At 26.5% G+C, this 22,732-nt stretch overlaps 1 protein-coding gene across 7 annotated transcripts in view; it reads right to left on the bottom strand.

Annotated features, from left to right (window-relative positions):
- LOC129979840 (neuronal acetylcholine receptor subunit alpha-7-like) overlaps window positions 1-22,732 on the bottom strand; it is a 484,828-nt gene that overhangs the window by 152,622 nt on the left and 309,474 nt on the right. For 4 of the 7 annotated variants that reach the window (XM_056090752.1, XM_056090754.1, XM_056090748.1 and 1 more), the window contains exon 3: window positions 8,576-8,620. The exons of 1 other annotated variant lie outside the window; for it this stretch is intronic. In XM_056090752.1, coding sequence (XP_055946727.1) covers window positions 8,576-8,620 — 45 coding nt within the window. Of the gene's footprint in view, window positions 1-8,074; window positions 8,120-8,575; window positions 8,621-22,732 lie in introns of all 7 variants that reach the window. 2 more of the 7 variants (XM_056090749.1, XM_056090755.1) reach the window with 1 other exon arrangement.

The raw sequence follows: 22,732 nt of genomic DNA, 5'->3' as shown, positions 1-22,732 counted from the left end.
ATTTCCATCAAATAGGAAATCAATCAAATCTGCCGCACTTCAAACGATATTTTAAATGAGATTTATTCTCCATATTATTAAAATGAATTCTTATTCTAAAGTTGTTGTTTTTTAAACTACGGAAAACTTTCTTTCATCTACATATAGACGTCAGTTCTCATCTTCTCATCATAGAAACTGTCGAAGAAGATATAAAGTTAATTTTTTTTTCATATATATGAAGACTTTATCTACTTTCTCACCATATAAACTGTCGAAGAAAATGTGAAGTTAACTTTTTCCTATTTATGAAGACTTAATAATTGTTGAAAATCAAATACAAATAACATGATGCGAACTATTAATGTAATAAAGACACTACTGCCAATGATGAAGATAATAATGAAGTTTATCTAAGTACTTTCAGATGAAGAAATTCTAAAATCATTTGATACAATTTGAAGAAATAATAGTTTCAAGGAAATTTCCCAAATGGTTTATATAAAAGGTTGTAGAGGGTTTTATTGTGAAAAATGTGTTCTTTATAATATTCCTGTATAAAATAGACTAACAGATATTTTTATAATTTAGGACTTAAGCTAAATTCTGTTTCTGTTTTCTGTTTTTAGAATTTAATTCAAAAGTTTTTATTTAATGAATTACAATGAAATTTTAAGCGGAGCAGTAAGACTTTTTTAATGAGAGACTTGATTATATTTTTGATGATATTGCAAAATTTAAAAAAAAATCAAAATTACAACTTTCATTTTAATTTATTTGCTATGTCTCTATTAGATTATACTTGATCCCTGTCAATTTGAATGAATGTGCTCACCACATGTCAAAACATTTAAGAACTATAAATGAACATATGATGTAAAATGGTGAAGAGGATATGAGGCTGACGAGCTTGTTACATGCATGGATGTAAAAAGAGAATTGTGCAGAAAAAGAGTAAGCGAATCTCATGCAGCCATAGATTGTAGCTTGAAAAAAAAATAAAACTGAAGTGATGAAAATTGCGCATGCACAGGTATAAAGAAGTGAAGTGATAAGATGTGCGACAGGTAGATAGTACAGTGCGATAACGAAATAATGAGGTGAAAGGGTTAGGACTCCAATAAGTGGCACGGGATAAAGATTTCCTAAAATATAAGCTTTTAAAATTATCATTTTCTTTATTTAGCTTTTTTTTTTCGAGCGAACTTCCTTCCTTTTTTTAATAGGAAATTAATATAATACCATAAATTCACTAAAATATTTATTCAATAAATAAGATGCTATTTACATTCATTTGTAGTTTGTTGGGTTTATTTTATTACTATGAATTGCAACTGAAATATCTCAATATTTTTAAGACTATTTTTTTTCGTTTTGCGATATTTTAAAATATTACTATTTTGATACTGATACTCACACGTAGCGCTTTGCAGTATTGAAGGTCTATATTTGTCGTAATAAATAGAAATGTTAGAAAGAAACTTCTTGTTCTTACGTGTATTCATTTTTGTAACTATCTTCGAACGAAATATAGGATTTTCTCTAACTTTTCTGCATAGAAAAGTGAAATTTATCTTAAGATTGGGAAAAAAACTGCATTCCTGGATGATAAATATTTTTTGTATCTATGAGAATTGTGGTCCAGCACTGTGTATGTTATAAAAATTTATTAGCTTTTTATATAAAAAAATAAATTATGTAATTTTTTATAGAAGTCTCCTTTAATTGTTAGATTTTTTTTGAAATTTTTGGATGTATATCTTCTTATATTGCCAAAAATGTAAGAAATGATCTAAAAAAGATTTACACCAATTTTTTAAAACCTAAATCCAACATTCATTTTATTCCTTGTAAGTTCAGAATGAATTTCAAATTCATTTTGTTTCTAACATTATAAATTTGAAAGAATTTAAAATGTTTCAGTCAGAAATAATTAAAAGATTTTTTTTCCTCTGCATATGAAAACAATGAGTTTTGAAATTGGCGCATATACTAATTCTTTGTTAGTTAACAATCCACCTACACTCCAGTTAAAGTAAGCTATTTTTATTTGTTTTTCTTGAGAAAACAGAAAGACATTACTATTAGTAATGGTATAAGTACAAATAATATGTTTTATGACGAACTTGTGTTTCATTTCGTAAATAATTAAGATGTAAAAAAAAATGTTTTCTTTTTTTTTCTTAGTTTAGAATGAGGAACAATTTGAACCCTCCTGATTAATGAGTAATACTTCCATTTAAAATACATGAAACTATAATGCACTTTCAAAAATATAATTTTTAAAACTTAACTTTCCATTTTCAAAATTGAAAACAAAGAAATAGTTTTCAGTGGCTTCTGAAATATTTTAGTAATGATCTTCAGCCACATTAATTTATTCATAAAAAAATCACAAACAACTCATTTATTTTTGGTCACTTTCCATTTTACTTTTGAAAAGTAATATTGCACAGTCATAGAAAAAAACCCTTTCATTTACTCTAACAAGGAAAGAGAGGTAAAAAATAAATAAAAATAAAATAGAAACTCATTGAAATTGTGAGAATGAAAACAAAGCAAAAAGTGTTTTTCGAAATCTGTGGCGTTAAAAATGCCTTGTAACATTTTATTAGTCTCCGCTGCTAATGGCTCTGAAAATAAATTAGAAGCGACACAATCAAAATTAATTGCTTCTGAAGCGAAAACGAAATAAGAAATATTTACGTTCTTTGAAATTCTACGAATTCTATTTTAAATAATTGCCGCTCGTAGTATTTGCTGTAGGCTACAATATTTCGGTACCAATGAGAAACTGAAACGAAAGCAATTAATTTTGTCTTGCTTCTAGTCAAAATATTCTTTTTAATTTTCCTTGCTGATGGAAAGAGTTATATCCTTGATTAAATGGAATCTCTGATAGGTACTTTCACTAATATTACAGTAGAATTGTTAGAATTATTCCATCATATGTGTTAAATAATGATACAAAGTGAAGACTGATTATAATGATGTCTATCGTAATAAAGTTTACAAAGTCTTAGTAAACTGGAAAGCATTATTTCTATCTAAATCCATTTTATTCTAAATAAAAGTAATGCGGTCTATATTCTTGTTGATAGTAAAGATAATTTTATAAAATTAACACATTTTTCATGATATATAAGGAGTTTGAAAACAATAAAATTATTTTTAACATTTTCATTTGATTCAGTTTTTATGCTGGAACATAATATTAAAAGTTTAACTTTGAAAGAAATCAGAATCGCTTTGGTACCAAAATCTCCTTGTTTCAGTGAATGGGTTTTAAATTTATACTGAAATATTCAATGCAGTGGAGAAATTTTTATAAATTCGACATTTAGAATTCTAATTTGTAACATGTGCTTTTAATTACATGTACTATTGTTTCTATACATGTACTATTTATTATTGTGTATTTCGATAACGTACTATTATTTTTGTACATGTACTATTATTTTACGTTTCGATAACATGCACTATTATTTCCGTACTACAGAAGCTTTGAAAAAAATTTATATAGCTTTTTTTTTTCTAGAAAAAGAGTGGGAAAACGGTATTTGGATGAAACTGAATTAAGTCTGCATTAAAATCATATGGGCAGACATTATGTTTTAAAAATTAGCATAATATTTTAAGTTTTTTAAAAAACTAGTTTAATAGAATCTCAGATAAATTATATTTAAAATATGTTCATGCAAAAGGTTGAAAATTAATTGAAACAAATTATTTTTAAAATACTTAAAATTATTGCTACTATTGAAATTCTAGTAAAAAGATGAATGTGAAAAATCAACTTAAAACCTCTTCTTATTTGAAAAAAAAAAATCTTTTTTTGTTCTATTTATTGATAACCGTATTTTATTTATTTTTTAATAATAGAGAGCATTATAAAAAGATTAATTGTTTTATGATTTTCAAGAAAAAATATAAGACATCAGCAAAAAGAAAAAAGAAAACATGCGATATTTATTAGCCAATAAAATGCATAATTGCTGATATTATTTATTTTTTTATTTTTCTTGAAACAATGACTGAAAATATTTGCAGAAAATCTGAAATTATCATTAAATTCTTTTAGTACAGGATTTATTTTTTGACATGTAGAACTCGACTCTATGAACTCGAGCGGGCAGAAAACTCAATATAAATAAACCATTCAAATAGAAAATTAATTTTAAGTCCTATGAATTAAAATTATGTTTTACTGGTATTTAGCTGCTCTTACTTTTCCTTACATATTTTGATATGATTTTGGTGATAATTTCTTTTTGTGGTTTAATTTCTTTTAACCCCTAACACTCAGAAAAGTAATTTGATGCATATTTATTCACTTCAGACAAAGACTCATACATTGCTACGAAAAAGAAATATGATATGTAATTGTTTTAATTTATACTTTCCCGAATTATTTTTCACATCTTCTTACCATTTTGTAGGAATTTTTAACAATTAAAATTAAAAATAAACAAATAAAATGTCAAAATGATGCACCCTCTTGAGTAAGAATCACCATACGGGTGCAAGTGGTGATTTTTTTAATACTGGTATTTATAAAGTTTCAAAAATGTGCTCTTATAATGTTAGAGTGAAAAATTAGATAAAAAGATGAATTTAATGAGTCTTCAAAAATTAAATAGACAGATAAATAAATAATTGTTTAAGACTTACATAAACATTTTTCTCTGCTTTCTCCTGATAAACTAATCTCAGATGTGTTCCAAGTCACTTTCTTTTATACTTGCAACTCATTGTAAATGCTTTTTGGAGAATATTTCTTTTTTTAAAAAAAAAAAAGACGAAAGACGGAAGCAGTTTGCATTCTTAGATGCTAAGTGAAGGGGAAAAGTTGTCAAAATAGCGGATTTGCTGAATGCCTTTTCATGAGAGCCTTTTGTGCAATTGAAAAAGCTTTTATTTAGAAAATGAAAAGAAACGTGTTCATTAATGCATTTTACATTTCTCTTAAAAGGGACACCACTTCCTTTATTTCGTTTTGTTGTACATAACTTTACCATGCTTTTTTGAAATGACAATGAAGACCAATTTGAAACCAAATGGCAGCACTTTATATCGATTTGCAGACGTAACGGTTTGTTCTTCATTTGTTTGAATTAATTCCGTACATCTTTATTTCTTTTTTTTATCATTATAAGTTCTTAATTTCTCCTCTGAAATGAAAATTAAAAGTTTGAATTACGGAAAAACGTTTCATTTTTTTTTTCTGGATTAACATTTTATTGATTTCTTTCTTACGGTTTAATAGCTCACTTAGTTATTTCTGAATTTTTATGGAAAGTGGTTTGAAATCTTAGATTAATTTTATTGTGATAATTTATGACTAGAAAATTTATATGAGTAGAGAAAACAAAAATGTTTTTATTTATAATAAAAGTATAATTTAAACAAGAATAAATACTGTTAATATAAAGAAATGCAAAGTAAACTTTGTAATTATAGAAATGCTAACATTTGCATATAAAGTTTCCGTTCAAAATTTTTATATGTTCTTTCGTTTAATATCTAAAATGTTCAAAACATGAACATAATTTTGTACAGTGCTTTCATGGTTGCTTTCTAAATTTTGTCAAATTTGCATATATATTTAATTGTTTACTTAATGGTTTTTTTAAATTTTTATGGAAAATGGTTTCAAATTTTAAATTAATTTTGTTATGATAATTTACGACTAGAAAGTTTATATGAGTAGAGAAAAAAATAATGTTGTAATAAAAAATAATCTTTGTTTGTAATAATAGCCACAATTTAAAGAAATATTTTATTACAAAGAAATGCAAAGTAATTTTTGCTGTTATAGGGATGCTAACATTTGCATATAATGTTTTCATTCAAACTTTTTAGATGGTTTTACGTTTAATCATCTGAAATGTTCAAAGTATGAACATAATTATGTTTAGTGCTGCCATGATTGCTTTCTAAAATTTGTCATATTTGAATATATATTTAATTTTTAACTTAGAAGATCACGAATTTTTATGGAAAGTGGTTTAATTTTTTGTTATGATAATTTAAGATTAGAAAATTTATATGGGTAATGAAAACAATAATTTTCAATATTTGTAAGAAAACCCGAAATTTAAACAAAATTATTTTTAATACAAAAAAGCAAAGTAATTATTGCTATTATAAAAATGCTGACATTTGTATATAAAGTTCTCATTCAAATTTTTTAAATGAATTTACGTTAAATAGCTACAGTGTTTGAAACGTAATTTTGTATAGTGCTTTCATGATTATCATCTGAAATTTGACATATTTGGACATATATTTAATTGTTCACTGAGCTGTTTTCGAATTTTTATAGGAAGTGGTTTAAATTTTTGGATGAATTTTGTTACGATAATTTATGACTAGAAAATTTATATGAGTAGGAAAAACAATAATTTTCATTGTTTGTAAAAAAAATCAATTTAAACAAGAATGTTTTCACTTCAAAGAAAAGCAAACTAATTACTGAAATTATAGAAATGTTAGCATTTGCATATAAAGTTTTCATTCAAACTTTTTATTTGGTTTTACGTTTAATCATCTGAAATGTTTAAAACATGAACATAATTATGTACAGTATTTTCATGATGGTTTTCTAAAATTTGTCAAATTTGCATATATATTTAATTGTTCACTTAGCTGTTTTTGAATTTTTAAGGGAAGTGATTGGAAATCTGAAATTAATTCTGTCGTAATAATTTACGACTAGAAAATTTATATCAGTAGAGAAAACAATAATTTTCTTGTTTGTAAGAAAAATAACAAATTAAACTAGAATATTTTTAATATAAAAAAAACAAAATAATTACTGCAATTATAGAAATGTTAGCATTTGCATATAAAATTTTTCATCCAAACTTTTTATATTGTTTTACGTTTATTTATCTGAAATGTTCGAAACATAATTTTGTGCAGTGCTTTCATGATTACTTTCTAAAATTTGTCATATTTGCACATATATTTAATTTTTAACTGAACTGTTTTTAAATTTTTGTAGGAAGTGGTTTGAAATCTTAGATTGATTTTGTTATGATAAATTATGACTAGAAAATATATATGAATAGAGAAAAAAATAATTTTCATTGTTTGTCAGAAAGCGCAACTTAAACAAGAATAAATGCTTTTAATATAAAGTAAAGCAAAGTAATTATTGCAATTATAGAAATGTTTGTATTTGCATATAAAGTTTTCATTCAAACTTTTTATATGGATTTACGGTTGAAATATTCGAAACACGAACATAATTTTGTACTTTCATGATTACTTTCTAAAATTTGTTATAATTGTATATATATTAATTTTTTACTCAATGATGTATGTATTTGATTGATTAAATTTTGTGGACTAATTTTAGCTCAAAATGCATTGATGCAAAGTTTCATTGCATTATCTTTATCATTCATGCTTTATGTGATAAGGACCTTCTATTACGAGAGTGTAATTACCATTATTAATATATATATTTTAAAATTTCACATGCAAAATTTCTCTGTATCTACGTGTAAGTTGCTGGCTACGTGTTTTCTCTGAATTAATTCATGCATTAATAATTATGACTATATTTTCTAAGTTTTTTAAAAGACTTTCAAATTCGAATCTATCTAATTCTCATTATTTTATTTGAAAGCGTATCGGCAAGAAGCTAAATTCAAGCATCCTTAGCGAATTTTTTTTGGCCCTAAATTTGCCCTAGCATGCAAAATTTTCATGCCTAATTTTTTTTAAATAGTACTCGTTAATTATTTAAAATGCCGAAAAATCGTTTTTTTTTTTTTTTTTTTTTACGTTAGCTGGTTTGCAAGAGGCTAAAATAAACTAGGATGCCACCATGCATTTGATAACGATAGGACCGGATTAGGCTTAGCAAGAGGATAAATTAAGTTGAAATTTCATCGCTTTAATTAACATTTCAAAAATATCTCGAATTGTCAAGAAATTTTTTTTAAAAAAAAGTAATATTTAATGAATCTGAGACTCATTCTCAGATTGTAAAAATCACCTTTCGTGAAATGACCTACTGCAAAACAATTAATTCAACTTGTTTTATCCTCCTTTTGAGCTGTTGTATCGATCATTTCAAACTTACCAATTTTAACCAGATATTTGAAATAATTTGTTGGTTCTTTTCGTCCTATAAGAGGGGAAACGAAAAAAAGAATATAAAATAGAGAGTCATTCCAAAACACACAAACTTTTTTTTTTAAATCAAGCACACAGTTGCTCTTGTGCAGGCCTGTAATTAGGGAACGCAAAAAATTATAAATAAACAGGGATAGTGGAATATTGGGTCTCAACAGGAGAAAGAACTAAAGTAACAGCTGGTTCTATAAACTAACAGAATGGATGATGGTTAAAATATCTCGTTTATTTATACTTTATTTATTTATACATATAACGAAATAATAATTTACAATCAAATCAAATATATTTATTAGGTGTAAGTTATTCAAAATATTTTCCACAATCCATTCTGCGTACATTTAATAGTGATAGCAATAAGGAACAATTTGGCTTTTTCGCGTTTAGCTAAAAATTCGGTTCGTCGTTTTTGTGTGTGTTTCCACTTTTTTATAATGAAACAACTTACCAGATTTAACCAAATGTTTGACACTACAATTTGATTCTTTTCATCCTGAAGGTGCAAAGAAAAAAACAAGAAAAAAGCATCAAAAACATTTTAAGAAGGGGAAAAAATATATTGTTCGAGTTTGTCTGCAAAATAATGCAAAACAATTCTTCTATCCTTCCTATTTACATTCAAAATGAGAGACATGATTTTCCATTAACTACTTCAGTTATTGGGTGCAAAATTAAAAAAAAAATTATTTAAAATCTTTTCTTTTTTCAATTTGTTCCGTGAAGCCTCAATGCAATATATATAAAAAAATAAAATATTTAAAAATCCAAAACAATTTATTATTTTAAAAATAAAAAAACTTTTTTGCAACTGAAAAGCTCAACAAAATTTTTTTAATCTTTTTATTTTCATACTAAAATATTTAAAACATTTAACAAAGCTTTTGCTTCAGTGTGTCTGGGAAAAAAACTAGAATAGTTTTATATAAATATGTATTAAAAATACAAAAATTTAGTTTTTTTTAAAAAAAATTTACGAATACGGTTAACTGTGTTTAGAATACAGCTTTTTAAAAATAGTTAAGGAACTTGTTACTTATAGAAAATTCAATTTTATGAAAAAATTGTTTTAATCTTGCTTGATTTGTAAAGGTTTATTCACTTAATATCCCATGTAAATCAGAAAATATAGAAAATTCTCTATGTTTTCAATAAAGAAAACACAGTATCAAAAAAAAAAAGAATTACTGAAGTAGTTAATATCAGTTACAAAAAAGTATCAGCAATTTTTTAATCCATCTTCTATTTAATTCGATTTTGATGAAAATCATCAAATTTCGTTGATGAAAAAATAATGGTTAGGTGCATTTTCGTCACAAAAATTAAATAAATTAATCCTCTTTCTTCTATTTTACTTATATTTTATTTAACTGGGCATGCTTGTCTAGCTCATAAATAAATTATATATACATTTTATTTTTTTCTCCAGAATAAGGAGGATAAGGACAAATAAAATATAACAATCAATAACAAAACAGCATAATCTTTTTTAAAAATATGCGCATAAAAATCACAGCATTACATTCAGTCATTATTCATAAAATATGCATAGCACAGAAAAATCATTATAATATTTTAATGATATAAAAAATTTGACATCAATAAAATGAGAATGAATAAAAATAAAAACATCAATTAAAGAAGCACATCATCATTCATTTTTTAGAGAATTCGGTAATTTATGATCATCACAAAAAATACAATATATTAAAATAATTAAAATAATAAACTGCAATAAAAATACAAATCATTGAAAAATACAATGTTTGACGTAATTTGAGATAAAAAAAAACTGATGAAAGGTGTTAATTCATTTTAATTTTAAAATAAGCAACACGTATTTAAATATTCAGAACATAATTTAATTTTTTTTTCGATAAAAACAAGAAAACTAAGAAATTTAAATTGACTATCGTAAAGTAAGATAAATATGAATTGTTACAAAGTATGAATTCTAAAGTCTATTTCCACAAAGTATGAAATAGATTTTTGGATTTACAATACAGACACAGAAGGATACAGAGATAATAATTCATGTTTTATCAAAATATAAGCTATTACTAAAATTAATTGTTTTAATAACTAAAAAATTAAAATATCGAAATTTCTTTTTGCTGCAAGTGTATAATAATTTTTAAAGGAACTTAATTTCATACAAATGCAAATCTAATATAAAATGAAATAACATACAAATTCGTATTTAATTATTAATGACATAATAAATACACACTTTTGATTAACTGTGAAACAACACACTGATACCTTTAAAAATATCATTTCAGTATATACAATAATACGTTTACAAAATTTATTTATTCAAACTGAAAAACAAGAAACCACATATACATATTTTGAAATTCATACCATGCAGAATATATTGACTTTAGAAAAAATAAGTGGGCGAAATTACTTGCAATAGTTGAGGAGCCTTACACAAAAGATTTTATGTTTTGATAGAAGAAAAAACTTTTTAAAGCCATCATTTATATTCAAGTCATTTTTTAATATAAAATATTTGAAACATAGTAATAGTATGTTTGGAAAAGAAAGGCACTTAAAAAATATATATAATGCACTTAATTTTATTGCATTGAAAATGTAAATATATAAATTATTTTCTTTAACTTAAATACATTCTATGTAGTTAAAACATTGTAAGTTTTTATGTGTTTATCAATATCCCAAAAACGATAAAACATTTTCATGTGCATTTTTTTTTACCATTGATGAAGAAAAGGAACTACGTAATAATTTAGATTTTTTCTTGCTGTATAAATGAAGAAAGTATTAAAAGTGTTAAAAAATATTTAAACTATCTTGAAATAAATATTAATGAAAGCAAGGGCTTGTTATTAATAAGAAAGAAAATAAAACAAGGCATTTTGATATGTTAAGGGTTTGGATAGTAAATTAAGGCAGACATGATAAAAACAAATTATTTCCAATGCTTTATAAAACAGACTACTCAATTTAGAGTTGCCACCTTTGACATATTATTGGTTTCTCTTAATAGGTATTCTTATAGAAGAGATTTTTCAAAATTTTATTAAGATTTTTAATTTATTTTTTAAATTAAAAATTCTTCTCAATAACTTCAGAGCCTATTTTTACACAATAATTTTTTACAACATTTTAAAGTTAGGGTATTTTTTTTTCTTTCTATGCAATTAATTTTCTAATTTTAATAAATTTTTTAAAATATTTTTATGCATATTGTAAAACAATTTTTATTATTGCTTCAGTGACTGATTTAAAATACAGGAATGATGCTACGATACTAATTTAATTCCTTATATACTCTTTATTGCTGCTATTAAATCAAAAGTAGATTTTTATATATAATATAAAAACAAATAGATTAGATCTAAAATATTATCACATTACCGTGATTCGAGCTGGAGTTTTAAATCTGTTTTGTTATTTTTCTTTTCAAAAAAATTATATGCCCAAAATCATATGGATGATACAAAATGAAATATTTGAAATTCTTTAAAAAGAAAAGAATGTTTCCAATTTTTGTAGTATTATTTTGGTAAATATAACAGAATACAATCCATAGAATCTAATGAAAAGATACAGATAATTCATCAATTTAGCGATAAATATTCTATCACGGAGTTTCTTTAAGATGTATTGACAAATATTTTTTTCCAGTTTTAAGATATATTGATTTATTACTATAAAGCAAATCATTGCCTAAATTTAAAATAAAAAACAGAGATTTCAGATTCAAAATGTCTGAATACCTTTAGATAATATTTCCTTTCAAATTATTGAATACAGTTAAGTGAAATATTACGAAACAAATATCGAAAGCATGAAAAAAGAGTTTAAATTATAAGCTTGCTTAGTAATAAAAATATATATTAGATTTCTAATATCACTCACAACTTATTTTGCTAACACTCTTAGACTCAAAACAACCATTAATGAAATTATGTATAGTCGGCTGTTTTAATAGAAATAAAATGCATTTCCTGATTGTCTTTACTAGATTTTGAATTTAAATATTACTATTAAATACTCAAACTATAATTTTTCAGTATCAGAAATGATACTGAATACGCTTTTAAAATGTGTTTTATAATAGAAAATAAACATAGATTTTTCTTACAAAAATAAAGATTAAGTTCTTTTCAATTATTCCTTTAATGCTGATATAATAGTTAAATTTCTTGCCATTAAATCTTAATTGTTTATTCTATAATATAATTTGGATGTTTTTCATTAAAAATTTTCAAAAGAATAAATTTAGATTATATAATTTTCAATAATTTTACTTAAATTTCGTTTAAGTGAACACGTATAGAATTTAACCATGATTTAAATGTTATGTACTTTTAAATTAAAACATATATCTACATCAAAATAAGATGCATTTAAACTAACATGCAAATCAAATAAATCCAAAGAGCATATATTTAAATATAATTGTTTTGAATATTATATTTTTACAAAATTAAATCGCTTAATAAATAGATTGTTATACTATTAGATTGAATTCAGTTCAATTTTCTGTAGTAATCTATACACAGTTATGTTTTCAATAATGCATACAAATTCATAAAATGGTATTTGATTTCGGTTGTAAAACATTTCAATGCTTATTAGGCTGATTAAAATTTTCGTTAAAATATCTAAAAAAATATTAATTCATGCAGATTTGTACACATTTTTCTATAAACAGTATCATTCTTAGTTCGTATTGAAATTTTCAATTTAATTATTTATTCAAATAAATAGTTTGATTCTGGGATAGAGATTTTTCTTTTTCCACTTCTCTTAAGCTTTGTTAAGTTTCCACTTCAAGTTTGGGATTTTTATTTGTAATTCTGAAACATGTCAAACTCCTAGCAGACTGCATTATTTAATTAAAACTTAGATTCAGTCACACAGGAAAAGTTGTTCGCTATTTGTTATAGTTTCCTGACTGATTTTAAAACTTGTACTAGCAATAAAAGTAACTTTAAGACTTTCTAAATGTAATGGAACATTTTCTAAATAAGAACTAAAAATCCCAAGGCCCTTGATCAAGAAGTGATTGAAGTGGTACCTATACATTTTAAGATTAATGCCTTCAAACCTATCAGAAGTTCAAAAAAGCAGCACTTCAGAAGGGAAAGAGGTGAACACAGAAAAGGGAAAGATAAACTTTCGTACTTCCCCAAACGCCATTACGAAAATGAAATTTCCGGCAGATAATCTTTCGTCTATTTGGGTTGCTTCAGGCAAAAGGGATGGGAACTAGTGAACTTTCGGTTCTGAAACATATGGCCAGTCAAAGTGGCAATTTTTTAAAACAAAAAAAAAAAATACAGTGATCTGTTAATGTTTGAATCCCACCTTCCAGAAAATATCCAACTAGTTTTAGGAACAAAATTTTATTTTCCCACGTTATAAGACAAAATATTAGCCTTGCAACTCACATAATACATGTTTTTTTTATTTTTTATATTCTACTTATATATTTCTTAATGATGTATTTCCTCAAAATTATCTAAATAATGATATAAAATAGCAAAGTTAGTTAAAAAAAATCATTTATCCACTTTAAGATTATTAATGCCACAATAAAATTAACAGATCATAATTTATGGAATAAAAGATACGAAGCATTAAATGTAGTTTTCTGGAAAACTTTGTTGAAAATTAAAAATTTCAAAAGATATTTTCATCATTTATTTGAATGTGTTTGATTCCCTTTCAGTAAAAGAAAAAAGGGATAATTGCCATTTCCAATATAATTTTAGCCTTTCGGTTATATTTAGACATACTTCAACAGTTTTTTAACATGTAGATAAATTATTTGTTTTTAACATCGTTATTTTATTGTACAGATTTAAATATAAGATATTTTTCAATTGTAGACTCATGCTTTTTTTATGTTATACATAAATGTTGTGAATCTTTTGTTATAAATATACATATATAATTTGTACCAAAATAACACTCTTATTATCTCTGAAATTATGAATTTTCTAAGTTCCTATTTGTTGCATGATGTTTAATTATACCTTTTTTGTATAAATAAATCCAAAGGTATTGTTTCGAATATTTGGAGAGAATAACCAGAACTTATACCTAAATCAATTTTCGATATAAATAGGTTACCTAACGGATGCCGGCGTCCTGGCATAGGGGTAGCGCGTCTTCCCCGTGATCTGGGCGTCCCGGGTTCGAGTCCCGGTTTGGGCATGGTTGTTCTTCTGTTGTTCTATCTGTGAGATGTGTGAATGTGCCCTCCTGTAAAAAGGGGTTGTGCAAGCGAATGAGTGATGCGTGAGTGGCAAAGTCGTACTCTTGGCTCTAGTTGGCGCTGCTATAAAAAATAAGAGACGTTCCCCCTCAGGCTTAAATCGCTGTCTTCGTAACAGTGGGCTTGTCAGTGGCAAGTGCCATAAGAAACAAACAAACCTAACGGATACTGTCTATTGTATTAAAAAAAAAAAAAAAACAGAATAATTTCCAGGCTTTAAAGTCGTATAATTTGAAAATCAAGGCATATTTAGTAATTTTTCTTTTCATTTCTCTCCAAATATTCAAAAAAATATCTTTGGATTATTTTTTTGTAAAATTTCTAACTTTCCATGAATCACTTATTTCTAAAATTTACTCAGAAATTTTAAATTTTAGTTATAAAATATGCTTTTACTATTTTTATATGTACCTCATTTAATTTTATTCTACTGCAGTTTGCCTAAAAACAAAACATTTTACTCAAGTGTTTGATAATTTCAATAACTTCCATAATATAACATTATTTTGTACCTGTTAAACTGTATTTGACTATATTTAAATATGTTACCAATTCAAGTTACTTCCTCAAGAGGTACATGATTATTTCTTTTATTTTTGCTTTTTTTTTTCTAAATTGTGTTCGAATAAAAAAAATGTAAATCATATTAAAGTTCAAATTAAAATATTTTGCATTATCTTGGATGTCTGAAGGCGAATTCGCAAAATTTTATGATCTGAGTTAATAGGCGATAACTGGCATGGCTGATTCATTTAATCTCGTCCCCATTCGTCTGTTATTATGTTATTTCGTTGTAAACAAATAAAACCTAAATGAATCAAGGCTCATTTTTTTAATTTTACAAATGTTTTACGAGGATAAAACTTCATATGTTGGTGTCACTTGGAAGCTAATTTAGAAATATTATCAACCGTAATTTAGAAATATCAACAGATATGTTCCTCATTAAAAACTGAATGACAACTAATATGGATGACTAATCTACTTTCTTATATTATTACTTACAATGAAATTGCTAAAAATTTCTTTTAGAAAAGAAATATGATTCACCTTTATTTGGATCACAAATTTCTTACAAAGCAGGCTGTTTCAAAAGTACGAAGATTAATAAAAATAACAAATGGAAACCTAATAAACCTAAGCGGTATATTTTGCAAAGTTGTATCTTACTGTAGTATAATGTAATATAAAGAATATCGAATAGAATAATGATAATGAAAAATATCGTGATACTCTTTGGGCGTCTAAATTATGCCCATATTTTTCAAGAAATGCTGATTTAAAAATAAATAAAAACAAATCAGTATTTTCTAGAAGGATTATCATATTTTTCCCAACACTTCTTTTGTATAAAGAATAATAATATATTTCAAAATAAAAAGAAATTGCATTAAAATAACGCTACAAAATGGGACATTTGAAATCATAGCAGTATTACATAATAACCTTTCTTGTCTATGTTTCTAGTTTTTTAAAAAATATTAATTTTAAATAAGAATAAAAAAAAGTTTTGTAAAGTACAAAGAATATCATACTTTGCGAACTCTTTTGTAGCATAAAGATCATAGTAATATGGTTCAGCATCATCAAATTTGAAAAATGTATTGAAACTGCTCTTCTTCTTACGTATTAAATCTTCGCTTCACCATTTGAATACATATTATTGACGCAGCAAAATTTTTGCTTACTGAGGGAGACATGGGAATTCTTTCTACTAGCTACAATTCCTAACATTTGTTACGGAGTCTTAAAGAAAAAAAATCCCCTCGAAGCTTTGAGAATAATTCATCGATATGTATATAAAGAAAAACCGAAGTATGCTTCTTCGTACTATGCAAAGTTTTTAGAACGCATTCTACCTATCCATCCTTTCATCTCTTTCCATTTACATTTAGCTAGTCTTCCTTACCTTTTTTTTTTTTTCCCCCTTTCTGAAAATGTTACTTTCGTTGAATTTCTGAAACGGGCTTTCACTTTTCTCCGGTTTATGCTCTCCACACGGCTAAAGGGAAAGACTAAGTTTTACTTTTTCTTTTTTTCCTTTCTGAGAACTCTCTTGAGAATTTCGGTGAAGATTTCTGAGGTTGATGAAATTTGGAATTCTTTTTTTTTTTAATTTTTTTTTTTCATTATATGCAAGAGAGCGGAGGAGTTCACTAATTTTTTACCGCGTTTCATCAAGTGTTTAGTGAATTTCCCAGTTCTTATTAGGAATTTGGGAAAGGGAATTTATTTTCATACTGGAGTCTATTTGATTAACTCTTTCTTTGCAGCAAAATTTTAGAATTCTGTTGATTAACTTCGTGGTGACGTCTCTCTCTCTTGCACTGAGTATTTTTATATCAAAGTTATATTATTTTAAGAAAATATTTTTTTAAAAAAATCAAGCATACTGAAGTGGATTATTTGTATTGTGAAAAAATATCCTTTTACAAGGATCTTATAAAATGAGGAAAATAGTTGAATATATATATATATTTTTTTTTGGGGGGGGGGGGGAACTTTTATATGGAAACTCAGAAAAAGCATAGAAGAAAAAAACAAAAGAAAAAATCATGCTCAAATTAAACTAAAACATTTATGATAAAGCATAAAATATTTTAGATATTAGTTAACAATTCCTAAATACTTATGAAATATTTTTTTTATTTCAATTGTGTAATAAGATTTTTTTTTAAACATTGTGGAGTCATCTTCTTATTTTCTATATATTTTGGCGGATTTAAAAATTAAAAGAATATACTGTAATTAAATTAAAGTAATTATTTATGCTAACAATTAAGAAAATTATTCATAAAATGCCTTTTATTTATTGTAACGGGGACCTTCAAAACAAATATTTTTTACGAATACCACCCAAATTCATATTAATTTCTTGAAATATTTGCTTATACATATTATTATGACTGGATGAATCTATATACAGATTTTTTTTTAAATAAAAGAACTATTTGCTTCTTTTTCTAATTAGCGAACTTCGGCAATACATTATTCCCTTAATTGCAGTAAGATAATAATTGAATAGGGGCGGCTGTTTTAATGATTTTTTATAAATCTTTTTCCTTATTTGTAATTTCCGTTTCCATTGATTTACCAAGCATATTCATTTACAATAAAAGATTTTATGAAACTTTCCAATATAATTATTGATATTGTATCGAAATTTCCTGCTAGATAAATAATAGAAAAAAAATTAAAAACACAATCGCGCCTTAAAACTCTTAAATTAAAAAATATACTTTATCCCTCTTTTCAGCATCAAGATTTCAGATTAACTTTAGATTTCGTCCTTATAAACATCAAAGTCCCAATTATGTTGTTATGGTATCTTCACAATACCTTACAGCACTCAGAAAATCAGTCATCGCAGAGATATCGTGGAAGAGTGCTAATAGACTTTGTAAATGGTGTAAACAGCATCACGATGACTATTTACTTACTTCCACATCATGCATATAAGAAGAAGTTTAATTTCAATGAACATTACGTGCATGATTCCTAATTGCATTGTTGACAGTTCTTGTGGATTTTTTTTTTCAAGTGCACAATGATTCGAATTTAAAGCAGACTATATTACTAGTCTTTCACCAGCAGATATCAATCGGAAATATTATTAGGGTTATTTCCTTCCTTCTAGCAAATAAGAATCTTTTTCTTGTTTAAAAAATTAAAAAAAAGCCGCCGTCCTGGCATAAGGATATCGCGTCTTCCTCGTGATCTGGCCGTCCCGGGTTCGAGTCCTGGTTTGGGCATGGTTGTTCTTCCTGTTCTATCTGTGAGATGAGTGCTCTCCTGTAAAAAGGGGTTGTGCAAACGAATGAGTGATGCGTGAGTAGTCAAGTCGCACTCTTGGCCGAAGATGGCTCTACGATAAAAACAAGAGGCGTTCCCCTTTAGGCTTAAATCGGCTGTCTTTGAACAGCGGGCTTGTCTGTGGCAAGTGCCATAAGAAACAAAAAAAAAAAAATTAAAAAAAAAATAATGTATTCCTAAGAAATGTAATACTTAAATCTCTGAACCAGTGCAAAATTTATTATAAAAAATTGTTCAAATAAATATATCAGAGGCTTGATAAAAAATTGCGTAAATGTTGATATTGGTTTGCTCGTATCCAGTTAAAAATCCATTCTAATTACAAATATTCAGAAGACAATAATTTATTTAATGTAATCCTTTAGTAAATGTTCTTTTTTCTGAATTTTAAAATATTCCCTTTTTCCTTTGAATGCATCTTGAGATTTCAATTAAACCAAGCGCATGCTACCTCAATCCTATTATTCACCTATGTTAAGAAATGTACACAAAATATTTCTTAAAGTAAGTATGAATCAAAATAAAATACCTGGCTACTTCTCTGCTGTAATGCTGATTTCATTTGCTTAAAAAGCTATGACCAAGGTAGATAAAGGATTCACACGAAAGAATTCACCTTATTTACCCAAATTGGACAATGAATGCCCCAGAGCATCAGGTGCTGGAAACTAATTTAGACGAGACAATCGGAACTAGTTCCAATCTCATTATTCCTATCTGACTCAGTACAACGTCAACGAGTCTATTAGGTGCTGAATTTGCAGTAGGTAACACAAACCCATTTACGGTAGAATCAGAACTGTTAAATGCGAATTGGGGATACCAGACAAGATTCTAAACGGTGCATCGGTCGGAATTCAGATTAGTTTTCGTCCTATCTCCACTCGATACCATCCCGGGAGGACGAAAGGTATTCCGGCTACAAGTAGAGACCAGCTGATATATTGCCCTGTAAAAACCTTGCATTGATTGTACTTTCGTCAATTAGAAGAATACTGGATACATCTTCTGTACTGCTCTTACTACAATTAAGTTCTATTGGTACTAACTTCAAATAAAATAATATTTTTTTCAGTATATTTGTAAATAGGATAAAAAAAAGGCCCGGAACACATATGTTTCTGATCTTGATAATATTTCTTTAACAGTATGAATTTCCTAATTGCCATTGTTTATTTCGATGAGAGATTAGGAAAGTCCCTATTTGAACCTTCAAATGAACGTTTTCTTTATTTGAGAAATTTCGAGATTTTTTTTTCTTTGAAAAATCTGTTTTTGGTGTACACATAATTTTGCAAATTATTGCAAATATTTTTTTTTAACATTTTTCTGTACACAGTTCTTTACTCTTCATATTATATTTCTGAAACAAATGAATAGAGTGAAAGAACGGAGGGGTTCGTTATTTTTTCTTTTGATTTTGCACCTAATTATGTTTTTATTTATGTTATAATTTTTTTAATGTTTTTTTTTTATTTTATGCTTTCCTGATTTTTCTGGAAATCTTTTACGAAGCCAAAAAAATGAATGGAGGATGTCATAAAGATAATTTTTAGCTTTGGCCTATTTGAAAAATAGACAAAATTATATTTTTCCAATAGATAAAATCAGATTGTTTTATTATTTTAATAGGATTCTGATGCTCTTTAAGAACTAGTCTAGTCTGCTTGATTTTTACACGGCAGTGCATAATGGCTCAACAGGAAGCTATGTGCCCACAACAAAATCTCGCATACGTAAAAAGTTAGGATAACGAATAATGATTTTATGGCTGCATAACCCTCTTGCCAGTGTTTCTTCTTTTTCACGTTCTACGCATGGGCTTTTATTGAACGTCAGGCTCTCGATTGGTGATGACATGTTGTTTTAAAGCCATAAAACGGAGTTTCCCTTTGTGACTAGCGATTTGTCAATGTGTAAATTGGATCTTAAAGATGAATCTTTAAGATCATCTCTCTGTTCATCTTCTCTATAAATATAATAGGAGTTATATAATATAAGGGATCATGTAATATGTTATGTGTATTATCATATTATCGCAAGGGTTACCATATGTTATGTGTATTATCATAGGGGTTACCATATGTTATATATACTATCATATGAGTTATCATGTTATGAGTATTATCATATTACCATAGGGGTTATCATATGTTATGTGTACTATCATAGGAATTATCATATGTTATGTGCATTATCTTATTGCACAAAGAGAAACCGGTAAATGGATGACAGAAAGATATATGCATCTAGTAACTTCTAAGTAAAAGATGAATCGTCTTCGCTATAAATGTAATAGGGGTTATATTATATGTAAAGGGTAATATAATGTGTTATGTGTATTATCATATTATCATAGGAGTTATCATTTGCTATGTTTATTATCATATTATCATAGGAGTTATCATTTGCTATGTTTATTATCATATTATCGTAGGAGTTATCATTTGCCATATGTATTATCATATTATCGTAGGAGTTATCATTTGCTATGTGTATTATCATATTATCATGAGATATATCATATGTTCTGTGTATTAACATATACCATAAAGAGAAACCGGAAAATGGTTGAGAGAAAGAGATATACGCATAGTAATTTCTAAACAAGCTTAAAGACAAAGAAATATAAGAGACGGCAGGCAAATGACCTTCAGGAAAGGTCAAATGTTGTTTATGTAGTGGATGTGACTACAGAATTCGATCAGCTATTAGATGTTGATAGCATTGCAGTGTAAAAATTGATAGAACGTATATTGTAAATATTACAATAAATATTAAATACGCGATTTTTTAAACAGAAATCAGTTTATATATACAACATATTTTTAACTGAATATTAAAATATAAATTCACTTTATTCAAAATATTTACGACAGCGCAAGATTAATGAAATAAGCATCATTTTGGGAAGAATTATTGCAAAGATGATAAGCAAAATATTAATTCTATTCAAGGTGGACTTATGATTTGAAATTTCAATCACAATTAAAAATTTCATGTTTTATCATAGAAAAATTATTTTTATATAATAAAATATTTAAACAATAATATTTACAAATTATATAAGCACAGAATATTTATAAAAGTCAGGATGATCTTTCGTATGAGCTGCAGCATTCATCAGTATTAGACTTTGATAATATATACAGGAAAAAATGGAACATGCAATTGTATGAATTTGTATGAAAAAAATGTTGTGTATTGTCTGCAAGTTTCAGATATGGTAGAAGAATCCAATATCGCTCTAGTTGCACAAAAGCAGCATGCTCTGTACATTTAGCTTACTTTTTGCGCGGTGCCCTGGGGAAATCATGGGGGTAGGGTACGGGGTGGAGGAGGTAAAGCTTCGGCAGAACTAAAAGCTCCAGAAAAGCGCAGGCAATAAAGAAAGTATCTGTTCCTTAACTCCGTAATGACATTTTTCCGATGAAAGACAATGGTTCCTGTCCAGGATGTAATCAGGGTGTTACATGATCTAAAGGGTGAATCTACTGGGATTTGAAAAAGGTATGATGACACGATAGATGTTATGTTTCAGACATTTTTTTCCACCACAAAGAATAAATGTAGAAACAACAAAAGTGATACTTAAATGTGATACTATATATGAAGGTAACATCGTTGGTGAGTTATATAAAATATATTCATATTTCTTCTTAATGAATTTTTCTAAATGTCCCATATTTCATGTTCATACATCGGTGAAATTTTGATTTTTAAGAAATATTAAAAACAAGTCAAGGTATTTCATAATACGCAGTTTCTTTATTTCCACATTTAAAAATGTGTGTATATAAGCCTTTAACAGCACTTGAAGTGGAGTGCATAAGATACCTATATTTTCACATTGTTTCAAGTAAGACAAAATTCGTTTTCTTCAAGTTCAAGAAGTAATAATAAGAAATTCAATCACTTTTTTTAATTAGATGTTTAACCCGTAACTGGGGACGAGAGTCAAAATGACTCAGCGCTGTTCAGTAGCCCTGATTATCATGTGGTATTTTGTCCTTGAATAGAATCATCTCCTCAGTACCTTCAAATTGTTCTTTCAGCAGTATGTTGGCAAAAGCCTAAGCATAAACACGTGCTTATAACCAAGTTATTCTTTTTCGAAGTTCTTGTTGTTATTTAGGGAGGCATTGACTCCACATCTCTGAAACTGCTTTTAATTTAACTAATGGAAAAAGAATAAAGACATATTTTTAAAACAATATTTTAAAATATTGTTTGTTATATAAGTCATAACTGTTATTAACATTACTGTGATTCCTTAATATCTAAACGAAGTAAATATTCATTAAAAAGATTGTTTAGGCTTTTCTTATAACATTTTTCCAACATTAACATCATAATATTTAACATTTTTAATAGTTTTGGTAACTACATGATTTCTAGAATGTATTGTGTTTCCAAAATAAATTCCAATTCTGTTTACAAAAGAAAAAAATAAAATAAAATAACAATGGAGTCATTTTGATTCCATGTCTCTGCCCGCGCTAGGAAATTCATGTTTCCAGTTACGGGTTAAATATGAGC

This window comes from Argiope bruennichi, chromosome 1 (genome assembly GCF_947563725.1).
Source record: "Argiope bruennichi chromosome 1, qqArgBrue1.1, whole genome shotgun sequence".
Lineage (NCBI taxonomy): Eukaryota > Metazoa > Arthropoda > Arachnida > Araneae > Araneidae > Argiope > Argiope bruennichi.
The sequence above is the reverse complement of the archived record's forward strand: the minus strand, read 5'-3'. Positions and strand labels throughout refer to the sequence as shown.